General features: G+C 40.7%; 1 protein-coding gene across 2 annotated transcripts in view; it reads right to left on the reverse strand.

Annotated features, from left to right (window-relative positions):
* The window catches only part of farp2 (FERM, RhoGEF and pleckstrin domain protein 2), a 29,707-nt gene that overhangs the window by 9,238 nt on the left and 3,825 nt on the right, over positions 1–16,644 (reverse strand). For both annotated transcript variants that reach the window (XM_069150913.1, XM_069150914.1), the window contains exons 3-13: positions 13,054–13,158; positions 11,307–11,349; positions 11,146–11,224; positions 10,633–10,730; positions 9,858–9,972; positions 5,629–5,776; positions 5,437–5,532; positions 5,154–5,317; positions 4,954–5,022; positions 4,754–4,811; positions 4,330–4,603 (exon numbers count right to left, since the gene is read on the reverse strand). In XM_069150913.1, coding sequence (XP_069007014.1) covers positions 4,330–4,603; positions 4,754–4,811; positions 4,954–5,022; positions 5,154–5,317; positions 5,437–5,532; positions 5,629–5,776; positions 9,858–9,972; positions 10,633–10,730; positions 11,146–11,224; positions 11,307–11,349; positions 13,054–13,158 — 1,249 coding nt within the window. The remainder of the gene's footprint in view (positions 1–4,329; positions 4,604–4,753; positions 4,812–4,953; positions 5,023–5,153; positions 5,318–5,436; positions 5,533–5,628; positions 5,777–9,857; positions 9,973–10,632; positions 10,731–11,145; positions 11,225–11,306; positions 11,350–13,053; positions 13,159–16,644) is intronic.

Below are 16,644 nucleotides of genomic sequence, written 5' to 3' on the forward strand. Positions count from 1 at the left end.
AGGACCAATGATTAATAGTAACTTTTACAAGCCTGATTCACTGAGAGAACCAGCTCTGCTGCTTTTGTTCTGCTGCTTTTCTACACAACAAATCAGAAGACAAAACAAAGCAGATGAAACTCCAGGCCGTTCTCTTTACCGAGTCACGGGTCACCACAGCTGTTCTTCCACTTCTATTAGAGAGAAAAAAAGAAAGAAAAAAAGAATGGGGGAAGGCCAAGAGAGAGAGAGAAAAAAAAGACTCACTACTCGACCCGGAAATAATTGCCCACGCAAAGACTGATCAGGAATGTGGCTCGTCTGGAGGGCAAATTGTTGTTTATAGTTGATTTGAAGTGGCCCACAGGGAATGACACGAGAGGGGAAGGGAGCCGACGTGGGTCGGGGCTCCACGGCGGGAGGACTGGGGTTTGCTGTGGAATGACTTGGCACCAGGCCTGTCCAAACAGGGAGCACACACACTCAGCTGGAATTAGGTCCAGGAATCTTGTGTACGAGTCGGACCCAACCCCCAACAGAATCTGAGTCTGTTGCCCCAAATATCACGGAAAACTACTGCCTGGATCGACTTGTTACAAAACCACACAAGCCCCCTTCTTCTAATGTGGTATGGACAACTAACTGCAATTTTTCTGGAAGGGCAGAAGAGGCTGGCAAAAAAACAACAACACATTTATGTCACCTCATGTTTTAAAGATATTTTTGACACAAATAATCAGAAGTTGTTCCTGCAGAGCTTCAGCTTTAAATTATTTAAAATACACTGAGGAAAAAACAAAAACAAAAACATTACATGTATTCACACTACTTTCTTTCCTATCCAATAGCAACAGGAAGGTGGAATTTGGTCTCCATGATCTGGACCATTAAACTAATGTCTGACACCAGAAAGGCTTCAGTAAAACAATTACAACACTATTGCTGCTCTGCTTTCAATCTGCATCTCAAAAAGAATTTTAAGTCTGACATTCATGGTACCCAAAAGTGATTACTTTATTCTTGAGAGTAAAACATACAAACATTAAGTACACGTTGTTTATAATTAGTAAATATACATGTTCAGGATTAAGTGATGATTACTTGGGGCCTAAGTGCAGTTAGCTGGTTATAATCATCAGCCCGTCATGAGTTAAATCTTTAAGTGGGAAATGGGAAGAATCACATGGCAGAAAAAGGCAAAAAATAATTGTTAAAAAGCCACCATGACAAACCCTTCATCAGATGAGTTTAACTCTTCAAAGTTCACTGATGGCATCTTAGGAAAAAAAAAAAGAAGTTCCATGCTCTCCAAGGTGACACAGAAACACCTGTCCACACGTGACTGTAGAGAGATTGGAAAAACACTTCCTGTGTGTTCTGGCTATTTGCCATCCTTCAAAATGACAATGAGAACAGGTAAGTATCAACTGTTGCTTCATTCCCCAAAAAGTTCTTAATTAATATATCCCCTATTCCACAAAGATATCCGGCAGGACGTAAACATGCCCCTCAAAAAATAACCCGAAACGTACACCTGAGATCAAAGCGTACTGCGTGAACGGAGTGAAAGTTAAGTGCTTTAAGACCCTGTGGTGCAAGTGCTGCAGACAAAAAGAGATTCTGCAGAAAAAACCCTTGCAGTGAAGTCTGACTTCAGGCACGTTTAGGTGAGTTTAGACTGTAAAGAGTTAAAAAACAAAACCCTACTGATCTGAACCGCACATAATATCAGCTCCTCGTGCTCCATGTCCAATCGTTTCAAAACAGGCTCGACAACACCCGACACCAGATCAACCTCTGAGGCCTGAAAGGTGAACAAAAATAATAGAAAAAAAGCTTTATGCATGCTAATATGTTAGTTACTGATTACTCCTATACCAATACCTAAAAATTGACATGAAAATATCCAGCTAATAAAAAAAAGTACTGAAAAATGAATGTGCAAAAGACCCCTGATTGCTTCCAATACCCAGAATATCATCTGGTTGGTTTTCTGAAAAAATGCTCAAGGATTGACGCCAGAAAACAGACAAAAACTAAACCAAAAGGATTTCCTTGAAGTTTTAACTTTGATCAAATGTTTGAAAGGTGCTACAATGCTCTGCATATGAAGTTGTATCATTTAGGAAATACTCCTGTATCAAACACTGTTACACGTGGTTTACGAAAGCCTTACGAGAGTAAGATGATACATTCATTTTGTAGAAAGTGTGGTTGACAGCGGACTCAACGGCTCATTAGTTCACCGTTTACATTCTTTAACTTAGCTTAGCATGAAGCTAACATGTTAGGAGGTGTTAACTTTGGGGGAATATTGAACTTCATGAGCCCACCAAACAAGACGGTTACTGCGGACGAGTGTGACGTGAAGAGTGCTGATCACTGCTTCAGCCAGCAGGTGTCAGTGAGGCACTGAAGAAGAAATGTCTTGTTCTTAAATACAGAAGGCCTGGAAAGATCACTGAACCTGGACCCTATTGCTTATAGTTTTACCCTGAGATTACAGACGGATCAATAATTACTATCCACTGGAAAACTGCACGAAAATGCCATCTAATAGATGAAACTTAAAAGTGATTATTTTTTACTGGTAATAATAAAAGCAGTAACTTGTTGAGTACATCTCATTTTTAAGCTTAAATGTTGATCAAAATATAATTAAAACTCTACATTTCTTACAAGTTTCCTTTTCCCAAATGGGAGTTTAATGTGTTTGAGATAGGTGATCAAATTAAAAGGTGGATGGAGAACATTGGGATATGAATCTATTAAGACATTGCTGTGCTAATCTATTCGTTGGCGTTTCAAAAGGAAGCAAAATATCTATTAAACTAAATAAAACTTCCAAAGAAAAAGCAGAAAATGATTTCTGAGAACTGAAAAAGACAAATAAAAAAGAAAGATGGCATTAAAGTCACATGGAAATAAAGGCCAACACTTGATGGGCCAGGTTTCATGAGAAGGGAGGAGTGATTGTAAAGTAAGCACCATGTTTGAGGCAACAGGGACACCGGTCCAGTCACTGATGGAAACAGAAATAACAGCGCCGCCTGCAGTTATTCCAACAGTTTTCCTCCACCTCTCCGTGGAGTTCAAAGAAACGAAAGCGTGTGGCATCTACACAGATCTGCCTCAAAGCTGATGAGTGTGCAGGCCGGTGGAAACTCAATACAAGAACAAAAATAAAGATGGCTGGACACCAGCAGTAAATGTATCAAGCTTATACAAATTTTCACATACTGCAACCACCTTTGTGAGAATCTCTTTTCCAACAGCTAAAAGCATTTTTAAAAGGTGTTGCTGAGACCAGAGGTAAATTGTATTATTTCTAAATGGTGAAATGTGTTGTTGTTTATATTAATAATAATGGCACAAACTGGTTTCTCTACAGCTGGACAGGAAGTCTTCAAATGCTATGAGGGCGTGTGCTTTACATTTTAATATGGGGGGTTGCAGAGGGGTCTGCGAGTGCCAGGGCCTGCAGGTTGTGGCACTGAAGGAGGAAACCTTCGATCCCACTGCTCCCTGTCAGAGGATTACTGTAGAACAGGTTCTGCTCAGGGGGGAGGACGCTGTCAGAGCCCCAGTCGGAGTCTGAATCCGAGCTGCCGTTCCCAGAGCCTTCAGTGGCAGTGGGCGGGTAACTGAGCTGCTCGAGCTGCTCTACCAGGTCACTGAACTGCACCGCAGAGCTGCTATCAGAGCGCACCGAGTATGCTGGGAAGTTGACCATGGAGCTGGCCTCTGACTGAATGTCAGACCCAGGCAGGCGAAGTGAGGAGGAGTCGGGGGCTCCGTAGCCCAATGACATGGACTCGCCTGCAGAGCTCAGCCCCAGGTTATCCAGGGAGCTGCACTCGGAGCGGTTATTCACCAAGGAGCTGGTCTCAGAGTGACCGACGATGCTATCGGGGAAGGGATTGGGATTTCCATTCAAGTCCTCAATTCCTACACTAAAGATGCTGTTTTTACCGAGGTCAGATTCCTCCACAAAATCAAACTGATCGACTTTATCGTCGAGCCCATAAGAGTAGGCCTCTGCCCCCCCACCATAGAAGGAAATCTCAGTGGGATCATCATCGATGAACTCCTCAGAAACCTGCAGTGGTGAGTTGCACATTGAGAACATGGGATTCTGTTTTGTACGCAAGAGCTCTGCCTCAAAAGCCTCAGGTGTAAGGACCCCCTTCCTCTTCCCCCCACCCCCTCCCACAGAGCACCCGGTCCCCCTTCTCCCACCACGCTCATTATCCTCATTGCCATTTTTGGAGGGCTTCGATTGGGAAGTGCCACTCTCTACACACACAAACAAGGGGCTGCAGTGTCCTGCTGCCTGATCGCTAGGGGCACCTTGAAAACCGTAGTGTGACGGGGAAGCAGCCTTGACAGGTTCTTCCTTCGGCGGGCTGGGAGGTCGGGAAGCTTGCAGAAGGGATTGAAGCTGCTGCTGCTGGTTCTGGTTCTGCAGGGAAGGCGCTGGAGACTGGCTCAGTGTGGACAGAGGTTGGGGCTGAGGTTGGAGTTCTGTTCGTGGGAAAACGCTGGAGATGTGAGCTGGCAGGAAGGACACGGTAGCAGAGGAAGGAGAGCCCGGGACCCTGAAACTGTCGTTGAATGACAAGCTCTGAAAAAAGATGCAACAAAGACAAGAAAAACAGAGAAAGAAGGAAGACAGTGGAAAAGGAAAAAAGGGGAGGAGACTTGCATTAGTTTTATGCAAAGTTTTACTTTCACACGTTGCACAAAAACACATTAACCCAGTCGCTCCACATACCTGTTTTGGCACATCGGTTGCTAAGGAACGAGCAGACATTCGTATTTTACTGTTCCTCCTGAATAAAAAAAATAAATAAAAAAGGCCTGTATGTCAGAATTATTATTATGAATGCATATGGAAATATTTTCTCGTGCTTAAGAAGAATTATAACTTCTGGTCCAATCAAAACAAACAGTGTATATATAACAGGCACATACCTCTGGTAAGGGGTTCTCTTTGCTCCATTTTCCTTGACATAATCCACAAGCTGCTTCTGGGTCCTTCCACTGATGGAAAGAGTTTTGAATGAAAGCAGTGAGTAGTGACGTGAAAAAACTGGCTTTGTTTGATTGTACATAAACTACTGAGGTGTCTATAAACAAGCATTAAAGATGATTGACACCTTTGTTTTTAATACCTGTATCTGAAGGAGGAGCCTCTCGTGAAGAGGATAGCTTTGGATTTGGGTTGGGGTTGGTCAAACAAACGGAAAAACGAGTGGTACTCCACACAGATCTTCCAGAAGATTTTACACTGGTCTCGACTGGCCATCATGAATTCGAGGGTATCCTGGTGGGGGCCCTAAAAGAAAGATTAAAAAGAAAAAGAATGAACATATTCTGGTTTCCTTCATAGTGGATGTCAAAGAACCTTTTTTCCATTTTCTGAACAAAGACACGGATCTCTTCATTGATACTCACATGGACCTCTGGGTGGAGCTTAATCAGGAACCGTTTCCTCTTGAAGCTCAGTTTGCGAATCTTGGACCAGTTGAAAGTATTTATTTTTGTGTAGCCCTGGGGGAGAAATGAACATTAATAAGAGAGAAACAATAATCAAGAAAGGGGATTAGCGGTCATGCACACAGAAGACCGCATCAGAGCAGTAATCACCTGAAAAACTTGAAGGCCCATGTGAGCCACAGCCAGATTGATCTTGGTGCCTTCCCGGTCAGCTGCTGGGTGGAAGCGGACGCCGTACATTTCCAGTTTACGGACGATCTCCAGGATTTGGAAATCTGATTCGGCGGGAGTCTGGCCCCTGGTGCACACAAGGTAATAAACACATACACAGTATGAATAACATGTCGTAGTCATGCTCGTAATCTCGTGAGATTTGTTGAACTGAACCTCAATCGTCTGATCTCCTGCGTCACACATGAAGGCCCGTTAGATCTTAGTGCTGTGGCTGACCATATGACAACTGTACAGAAAACAAAGCTGATGAGGTTTCCAACACCACCTGCCACTGGTTTATGATTCCAAACAGGAACAGGTTTTATTATTCCTTGAGCCTCTTATATTAAAAAGGTGCGCCGATCAATCAGCCACCGATTGTTATCAGACCACACGTGTTCTAAATAGTTTGATCGGTGATCTCTAGAAAAGAAAAGACGATCAAATGATTCATAACGATTTCTCTACACCGAGCTAAAATGGCATCACTGTTTTAGCAGTTCCAACAGGTGTCTGAAAAAGTAAAGATAAATACAGATATTTCTCAGACACGCCGAGGCCACAGATACGTGGGTGTGCTTCCTGATGTCCCGCCTACTGGATCGCAGCGACAGAATGGTCAGGTGAGTTTGTCAGCAAATGTCTCCGAGCCACAGAGTAAAGCACGGCGAGCTGACTCCTTGCGTGCAATGTATGCTGACTTGTTGGATGGAGACAGGGAACATAGTGGCAGCAACATCTGCAGCTCAGCATCACCACAGAAGAACCTCCACCTGTCTGAGCCAGTTATTCCACAGACACTTGTTTTTTTGGCAGGACAACAGAAGCAGCTTCCACCGGTCTCGCACAATCAGCACGAGCCTACTTCGATGCAACGTGCACAAGTTTGGATACAGAGCAGCTTTTCAGCACGGCAGAGACTATTGTAGATCAGAAGAGGAACAAGCCGTCTCTAAAAATGCAGAGATGCTTATATATGAAGAAAAATGCCCCATTGATGATTAAGAAATAAGCTTTGAGAGATATGAATCATACTGATCTCTATCCTCCTCCTCTTTCTTAGCTTCCTGACTTGAAACAGTATTTAGCCAACAGTCTATATTGTTGCAGTTTTTATAGTCTAAAGTTGGAGTAAACTGAGAAAGATTCTGTGTTCCATTTATTGGAATTAATCAATTGGTGGGTTGCGCACATTTAGCTTTTATTCAAACTTTTTATTTTGTTTATTTTATTCCACAGGAAATCTAGATTTATGAAACTCTCAGCTGTTCCCAACAACCGAGCAGCTGCTATAGTTTGACTTCTATCTCAAGAGTGTTGCTTGACAATAAATAAACAGTTCCCAATTCATGACACTTTATCATCTCTCTAGTATATACGTTTGTTAAGAATAGTTAAATTAATAAATGCTACATGATAAATAGAAGGCTTCAAACAGAGCCAGTGATCGGCATCGGCTGATACTGCTGCGAGTTATCGGTGATCGTCCCCAAAAATCCTGATCGGAGCACCTTTATCTTTCATGTAAACTTGTCAGGATTTTACCAAATTATACAACACAATGAAATTACCTTTCACAATTTGGCACAGAACACCCAAAATAACTAAACACTGACTGTCTATACTTCATAGATTTTCTGGGTAAGTTCACAAAAAAAAAAACACCAAAAAACCACGTTGATTGTTGAAGCCTCCATTCCTTCAGCTAAATACAGACAAAGCTGAGACAAAAAGAAGAACTAGAAATTGGAGTGTAATCATTGACTCTGAACTACATTTTACATCTGCACACAAGAACATCTATAGATAAAGTTAGAAAAAAGAAAACTGTAAATGTTAACCATCTCTCTGGTCACTGGACTGAGTTTAAAACACTGCTGTTCAGCTATAAAAACAGCCCAACACCACATTTTAAGTGCTTGGCAAACACAAACACTTTGAATACAAGTAGATCTCGCTGCCTTCTGTCAATTGTCATATTTATTCATTGAATTAGATCTCATGAACTTGAATACACATTATCTGCAATACAGTTTGATTCAGATTTTCTGCTGTTGTAGAACATGTTTACATTTTATTTTACCATGCCTAAAGTACAGTTACATAACAAAACTATTTCAACAGCTGTTCCTGGCGATGGTACAACTTTTCCTTTGCCACCTAAAATTTGAACAAACTAATACGGCAGATAGTGACTTGTATGTGGAGTAGTGTGGCTTTAAATCCTTTGTAACTTCGAGGATTTCAGAGGAATTATCTGAAACCATGTGATTACAACCAAACAGCATGTTAGAAGACATATCCATCCAATCATCAACCCATTCTAATTTTGTTCATCCGTTAAGAAGTGAAATCTTCTTAGGGCCCTCCCCTGCCCTACTGGCCTTATGGCTAATAGACCGTCCAGAGCAAGGGATTAGGCCAGGGAACTCTCTGCTTGTGCTTCCATACTGGCAACCAAGAGAAGAGATTAGCAGAGGTCTTTGGAGCTGCTTAATACACTGGGTTGAAAGAGCCTCTATTGGCTATAGGATAGTACAGTGCTCAAAAGGAGGCTGGTGGTGGGAAAAGTGCAGTGAGGTTTTTTTTGGGAGACTGTGAACTCTAAAACGGGGAGAACTCCCTCATTATTGTCGTTTAGAAAGAACACCGTTTTCTCAGTTCAGTGACCTCATCACAGTTAACGCTTTGTCTTTAAAAGCACAGAAAACGGGCACAGAAATGTACCATTGCTTACAAATTCAAAAAAAATTGTGAATATATCTTTTGTAGGAAGAATCAATCAATTTCATGTCGTCCAAAAGATTGGAATCAGAAAAATGGAGTTAAGACTCAACATCAATAGCAACCTTCTGTCATGCGCCCTGACAATTGCTTTTAAGTCTGAATAAACATTCTGGTCACTCATCTGCAAAAGTCATGACAGCAATCTTTCTAGGTTGGACTTGATGACATTTCTGTATCACTTTCAACACAAAACAAAACAGAGTGAATGCGGGAACACCGGCGGGCAGGCACGCGCTACACTACAAAGTACTGACGCGGGATGTTTTTATCGACAGGGCATCTCCCATTCAAAACAGCTGCGATAATGAAACTTTAAAAAGTTGCAACCTAATTCCAGCAGGTTGGACTGCAAACAGGAATCCAACACAAGTAAAAAAATATTTTGGCAAAATGGCTGGAAATAAGTGAGAGATTGGGACAAGATAAGCCTGAAACATCACAAACAACTTCCTGTACTGTCTGGTCTCAAGAGCTACATGCCAAATACTATGCGTGTAATACTGTGCGTAAAATGGTTCTGGCATGCCTGAATAAAGCCAGAGGAAACATTAATGAAAATGAATGGCTTGATGAAAGCAGAAAAGTTACATGTTTCAATTCCTGAAAAGGGCTTCATTTAAAACAAAAGCTTACCGAGTCGGTTGGTGTGCTGCTTTCATTTCAGGACTCAAACACAATAAAAAACATTAAGACTTGAAAGATGAACAGCGTGTGCATACTATGTACGTGTTATTTTTCACCTATTTCTACATCTGATTTTTTTTCTACTTTTGTAGTGTAACACGATTATGCCGTGATCATTTGTATTTCCACTGCATCCTCGCAGCAGGAGAATCCCACTAAACCTCAATATTACAACCCTGCTCGGGAGCGAGGTCAAACTGGGAGAGTCATTGTTCTAACTGACATGTGTTGATGTCAGGCTGGCTTGACATGTGGTCAGGTGTAGACAGTAATGAATACTATTAGCTCGTGTGACCTGTGCACAAGGGAGTTGAGCAGAAGTTCCCAGTCAGCAACTGCAACAGAACAATCTGGTGTCCGGCTGGCACTCAGCTGGTCTGATCTGTGGCTGCAGTGAGTCTCTACTTTATGACATTAACAGAACCATGTGAACAAACTGGAAGAGCAGTTAATGGAGATGAGGGGGGAGGGGGGATGAAGACCCTCCTGGTTCAGTTGATTGACCTTATTCAACATGTTTATGTCATTAGGTCAGAAGCAAATATTCTTAGAGTAAAATGGAGGAAAAGATGCAGCCGCAAACTGAATTTCCTCAAGTCAAATGGTTCAAGCAACACAGGAATGTGACAATAACGTCCCACAGCTTGAGCTCAACATGATAGGAGTGGTAGGACGGACCAGAGGGGAAAACTTACAGATGCCGGCGGTGGAGCTCCATGATCCTCTCTTGCACTTTCTCTTGGTAAGGCAACAGCTTGTTTATCCTCAGGAAGTCGCTGTCTGCTACATCGTCATAGTCACCGATCTCCGCTGTGGTTTATGGAGGGAGAGCAGAAACATCAGTTGTTCTGTGTATATTTCTTTTATTTCAAATGATTAGATTGTTGATTAATAGCAATGATCTAACAATTTCTAATCTTTTACTTGAATGACCTTTAGTCTTTGTTACTTCTGATCATTCTCGGTATGTTATTCAAAAATATACTCTACTCTATACTGTACGCTTCTTTTTTTGGAATTTTTTTTTGCTTTGAATTTGTCATAATTGTTATTTTATACATTGAGGTTGTCTTATGTGATCTCACTATAAGCATATTTCAACCATGTGGTTTGTAATGGCCTGTTAGGAGGAAGTCTTTGGGATGATCCCACATTGAGTTTTGGGACTTGAGAGACCACATTTCTTCTGAAGATTATCAACATCAACAGCCTTCAGTGACAAAAATAACTGGAGGACACCTCATTTATGAATTCTTGTGTGTCTGTGAGCTAGTGTGTTTGTGTTCTGTAAAAAGTTGCAATGTGCAAATATAAATGTCACTGCAAATGTTATAAATACAAAATTATGAAATAGATTTTCAGTCATATTAGAGGTGAAGTGCATTTTTCCTCTCAAATTAACAAATAAAGTCTTACAATTAAAGGCAATTAACTATTGTAGTTAAAAAAAAAAAACATCTTAAAACGTACATTGGACGAGGTGAGAGACCAACAGGGCTCCAGTATTTTCTGTGCAGATCAACCTTCCCTCCATCAGATCTCTTTTCATCTGCAGGGAGAATAAGTACCTGTATTTAAAAAAACAAAATAAAAAGCACAGAAAGTTAGTGTCCATCTGTTTATGTTCATGAAAGTAAATAAGAACAAACCCGATTTATTGCAGATTAAATTAAGTCTCTTTAGAAACATTAATGTCATGTAGTAGCACTTAACCAAATACATCTCTGAATCACAAATCTAATCAAATGTCAATTTTAAAATACACAAGTCGAAACTTAACTGCAGCCAAGTATGAAACGAATTTCAAAAACATATTTTGGGGAGGCCAAATACTATAATCCTAAAAACTCTCGAAATCCATAATTGTGAGCTTCTGAGAAGTAAAACAAAAAGAAAAAAAAAGAAAGTCTGTTTGGTTTCTAAAGCTCCGCTACAGAGCCATGAGATAAAAGCAATATCCAGTAGGAAATTACAGTCACTGACCTGGTGTACTCCTCCTGCAGCTGACCAGGGTCGGGGGGGAAGAATTTCACCGACAGTCTAAATAGTGTATTTGTGGGTCCTGAAAAACACGAACATGGATCATCAGTGCACATGCACATTTCTATTAGGTGGAATTTCATAAACTATTTGACCTCACTTACGTCTGACTTGTTTTGCTATGGGTTTGGTGGGTTCCAGCCAAACCTGAGGAGACAGAAACAGTATCATCTTCATGATTTATGAGCGCAACATGTGACAGGTGGTGGCAGCGAGAACTTAAATGACTCCCTCACCACACAGTAACTGTACGCCGTGTCATCGTCTTGACGACAGCAGAGAGATGTCGCAATGTTGCTGGTAAAAACTGGCTTCACTCCCTGAGTGTAGGAGCCTGCCTACCCTGTTACATCTGGGCCTGATTGAGGAAGGAATGTTCTCGATCCAGATACATATACTGAGAAATTGGTATGAGCTGAAATCTGCCTGCACTCTCCTCGACTTGTAGTTACACATGTGCATGTGTAGGACGTCAAAATGAATCCAGGGAAGTGCTGATTCTATTTCTTCTGATTAGTGAATCAGATGACAGATGATTCCAATGACAATATTTTGAACATTGATTTATCAATTGAGTTATTGGGCCTTGAGACTTTAAGCTAAAATCCCAAACATCAGATGGTTTAAAGCCACAAAAATGTAACAATTTGCTGCTTTCTGTTGTTTTACTTTATCAAAACATTGAACATCTTTTTAGTTTTGGGCTGTTTGTTGGACAGTAAAGCTAAATTGGGCAGCGCACACGAGGGCCACCTGAGAAGCTTACACAGAGGAAATGAAAAATGACTCAGTTGATGAGTTGATTTTTTTTTGACAGCAGCCGTCAATTAATAACCCAATTGTTTGACCGATAACGTTTTTTTTTTATGTTTTGCAATAATCCCTCAATTGTGCTTATCAAACACTTTTGACACAGGATATTTTATAGATGTCCACACTGACATCAGTGCAATGAAACAGTAAACTTCATTTGTAATATAATAAAAACATACAAATAGAACAATGTCAAATTTATCCCAAGCATCTTTTTTTATAGGTTTTATAGCGGCACAAATCGGCCAACATGACACTGATATACACCAATACTGATAACTCTGTGATAGGCCGATATTGGCCTATTGGGCTCTACTAATTGTTTCACCTCCAATGTTGTTCACCGAGATTTTTCTTTGGCTGAACAATGAAATATTTGACATGTATTACAAAAGTATTTTTCATTTCATTCATTTTCTGGTTCAAACTGCACAGGTTAAGGACATAGCAACTGTCTCCAAAATGTCTCAGTTCATATATTCTAGCTGCTGGGTCACCGACAGCTCATGACTTCAACTGATGTTAAGCAACTTTCATATGATGAACGAAAAAACCTAATTTTGCATGTGAACATTTTGTTTCTTAATGGAAGAACAAATGTAATGAATAAATGTAGTATTGTTTTGAGTGCTCATGTGGTTGACAAAAAAAAACAAAAACAAAAAACTTCTCAGTGGTCTTGAGTTCCTCTTATGTTTCTGGAAGAATAAAAACAATGGAAAGTCTGACAGCTGTATGTGTACACAAGTGCCAGACAAGTTAAAAATATTCCTAGATTATATACTACTCAAGTCCAGTGAAAACAATACTACCTCAGTCTGTACTGCTGCACAGAGCTGAAGAAGAGCAAGTAACTGAGAAATGAATTAAAAGTAGATGTTGCTCACTGACTCACTGTTGTCATCGGACTGTGACCTTTGACCTTTAAGATGCTATCTGCATAACCGAGTTGTATAATGAAGTTGCGTGTCAGCTCCTGCATATACGATGTAGCCGTTTCAAACAGGAAATGAAGCACACAGTTGCTGGTGTACGTACCCAGTTCATCTGCATGTTCTGAAACTCAAGGCCAAAGTAATCGCTCTCTATGAGGTTGCCTCTGTGGAAAACCTCAGCGAGGAGAGCCTGTCCAAAAGCTTTGGCCTGAAAGAAAAAAAAAATAAACAACAACAGAAGAATGAATCATTATTTTCATCACCATGTCGACACAAAGATGTTTTTAAGTTCTCTGATGATACATCTTACAATCTCAATGGGGAGAGGCATTGCATTGGAATAAATAAATATTGAGACTGAACACAGTTGACCCACAGACAGAAGTCATTAGCAAAAACAAATTCATGCTTAGTCTGAGGCAAGGAAGGCCGTGCATGTGTCCAAAATGAACACTGTATAAATGATGTCTGTCTGTGTGGTACAGAAAATATTTGGCATCTGTGTGTTTTATGGCTGCGTATGTTCCATCTGTCGATTCAAATAGTTTCCTCGACTTGGACGAGCAGGCAAACTGCTAAAATGTGTCCTACTGTACGGCACCGTTTTCTGGCTCTGAGCAGAGAGCAGCAAAAATCACAGGCAGGAAATCTGCTCCAGTTTACCTTCTCAACGCTCTGGGGTTTGTTTTCACTAAACGAAGAACTAATTACTATGTACTAAGAACACACTGCACTTGAGGTTTGGAATCCTGGCCTGTTACTTTTTGAGAAAATTATAGCCCGAGACATCTGGTTGTAATGTGAAATAGTATTTTTAAAAGCCTTATAAAAAGAACTGCTTTGCATTGGCTAAAGGCAAGCATTAAAACTCGAATAGCACCAGGAGATTTACTGTAGTCTTTTCATTACTTTGATACCATCATATGTTCTGCATTCAGAAAATCTATAAATTTGCAGGTGAAACCTACTGACACAACACCCATAAATTTAGGAATCTGTTGTAAAATGTCCCATTTTCCACACGTTCACAGTATCTGATTACAGCTGATCTCAAGCAGAGAACAAAAAGTGGTGTTAAAATACTTTGTCTGGGTTGCCTTTGAGTAGAGGCCAAACATACTATCAAGACAACATCAATAAGTATTCAAAGTGAGTCAAAAGCCAAATGGAAGGAACATCGAGGTATTTTGTAAGCTTGACTTGTTCAGTGAATTTCAACATCGTTACAGTGTGATCATATACTGAACTCCAAACGGACAGAAACGTTGTTTGAAGTATCAACAAAGTTATCAGAGCAAAACTAAATCTTCCCCGTGGTGAGACAACATTTCCCTACAGTAATCCCTCAGCGTCTTCTGAGCTTTACAATGCACACCTCCTTCTGTCGTAACTTAAGAGTAATAAACTCAGGGTGAATTCAGGCTAACCAACACACAAACTGTGGACTTAAAGCTTGAATTGCAATGTAAAATAGCTATAATGAGTCTAATCACTGGTCGATCAAAAATAAAAAAAAATTTAAACAAATGTTTTTTGTAATCAGGCAAAAATTATAACCCAGAATTGGGGCGGTTGGTTGGAAACCAGAAGCCAACAGAAGATTTGAACTGTTGAGGATCATTTCCTCAGTGAACAAACTGTGTTTTCAGAAGGCCTAACTCTGTGTCACTCATTAACCATCTGCAGGAATATAAAACTGCGTTCACAGCACGATAATCTCGAGGGACAGTAAAAGCAAACTGTGACATTCAGCTTTATCTGCTTCAATCTGAGAGGGAGGGATGACATTAGAGACCGAATTGCTGGCGGACAGCGAGCAAAAAGGAGCACATACGCTGCTGCAAATCTCCCTTCACCCTCAGGAATAAGCACACAGTGAGTTGGCTGCAGACAGTTTAGTACGTGACCTTACTAATTTAATTAATATCTAAATTAAATGTCATCAAAGCCGAGACTTCTGCAGGAGATATTTCCTTCCAAATAACTCTGTCTTACTTCTGAACAAGTTGTGTTATTTTGATGTGAAATCGTTTGTTTACATTGTGGGCACAGTCATTACGCCATTGCCGGGATGCCACCCGTTAAATATGCTATGACTATTTTGCAGAAGCAAAAAGTGAACTAAATAATGCCATGTGAGAGAGGCAATGAACACAACCTGAATTTAGAGCAACATCAATAATTATTAATACTACTTAACCAATCACTTGACTGATATTGCAAACAGCAATTTTGGTTAAAAACTTCTCTTTAATAAAAGGCATGCGCTGCTGGCTCCAGCTGATAATCTGCTGCTTTTATAGAATTATTATGATGTTGTATTGGAACAGCTTGAAGTTTTGGACCATTGGTCAGACAACACCTCGAAACCTAAAAATGGAAACTTGGCCACTGGAAGATAATATTCTTTTAAATTTTTAATTATTAAATCTATAAAGTTCTACACTTTACTGACTAAATAAATAATAAATGAGCTGAAAAATAATTAATAACAAAATTATTTGTTAGTTGCGAAAACGATAAATGAATCCCTGTCTTACAGTTTAGTCATTAAATCACGTTACTTATGATTTTATATTAAAATTTTCACGATACAAACATCTTCTGAAAGCACAAAAACTCTTCCAACCAAAATTGTAAAATTGCTAACGGAGCCTATTTGAATAACAATGAACTTTTATTTGGTGTTTATTTTATACCAAAATGTATCTGCTGTACACATAAATGTGTCCAAAATCAGGGGGCTCCTCCCTAAAAGCCTGTCTGCCATTTTAAGTCCAGGCACATGTGTGATGTGACACAGAGATCACGCTGAGTTTGTTCACACCCAACTTGTGGTACAGACCATAGTGTGATCTTCGCATTACGGCAGGTCAGTGGGTCACCCAATCAAGCTCGGAAAACAGCAGGGATTAATGACAAACAGATGTTTCTCTGGGAAACAAATCTTCCCCTGTGTGTGGTTGTGTACTGGTGTGTCTGTAGTTGGGTGTGGAGGGTGGAGGGTGGTGGTGTGTGTGTGTGTGTGGGTGGGGAGGGCGGGGGGGGGGGGGGGGTACAAGTAGGAGTTTGAAAAGCAGCCAGCTATGGGGGAGGACTTCTCATGAACAGAGAAAGAAGAAAGAGGCAGACAAAAAAAAAAAAAAAACACAGGTGTAACCCAAATATCCAACCCACTTGAAAACCCAGGGCTTGGCTATACCCTGCATGACAGGTTGAGCGTGGTTTACAGCTACCGGTGAATGGCAGTCCGCTCTACGAGAACCTCCTACTGACAGCAGGGGTGTGCTGGGGCTTGTATTTGGCACAGTGGGATATACATTGTTTCAACCTTGCCACCAGGAGATTTTCCTCCTGATATACATTTTAAAACTCTGCTCACCAGTGGCCACTTTCACAAGTCTGTGAGGAGACATTTCAAAAGTCTTTGATGTCTTTCTTAACTTAATGGCATCTTTAGTTCTCCAGAATCACTGCTGGGTTTCTTTGAGCTACGAGGCTTCAGGAGACACCTGTGGACAGTTGGCAGCATTTGTTGGCAGATAAACGCTACGTGGTGGTAATCAGGATCAGGTGTTTTACAGTGGGCCTTCTGCTCGGCTCATCTGTGTAACCTAGATATTTCTCAGGCTCAGCTCGGCTTCCAAAACATAGAAAGAAAACTTGATAGGTGGGTTCTCCTTAGGTGGCAGCC

The sequence above is a fragment of the Embiotoca jacksoni genome, unplaced genomic scaffold (genome assembly GCF_022577435.1).
Source record: "Embiotoca jacksoni isolate LCO1_2020_lvr unplaced genomic scaffold, fEmbJac1.0.p SCAF_16, whole genome shotgun sequence".
Lineage (NCBI taxonomy): Eukaryota > Metazoa > Chordata > Actinopteri > Embiotocidae > Embiotoca > Embiotoca jacksoni.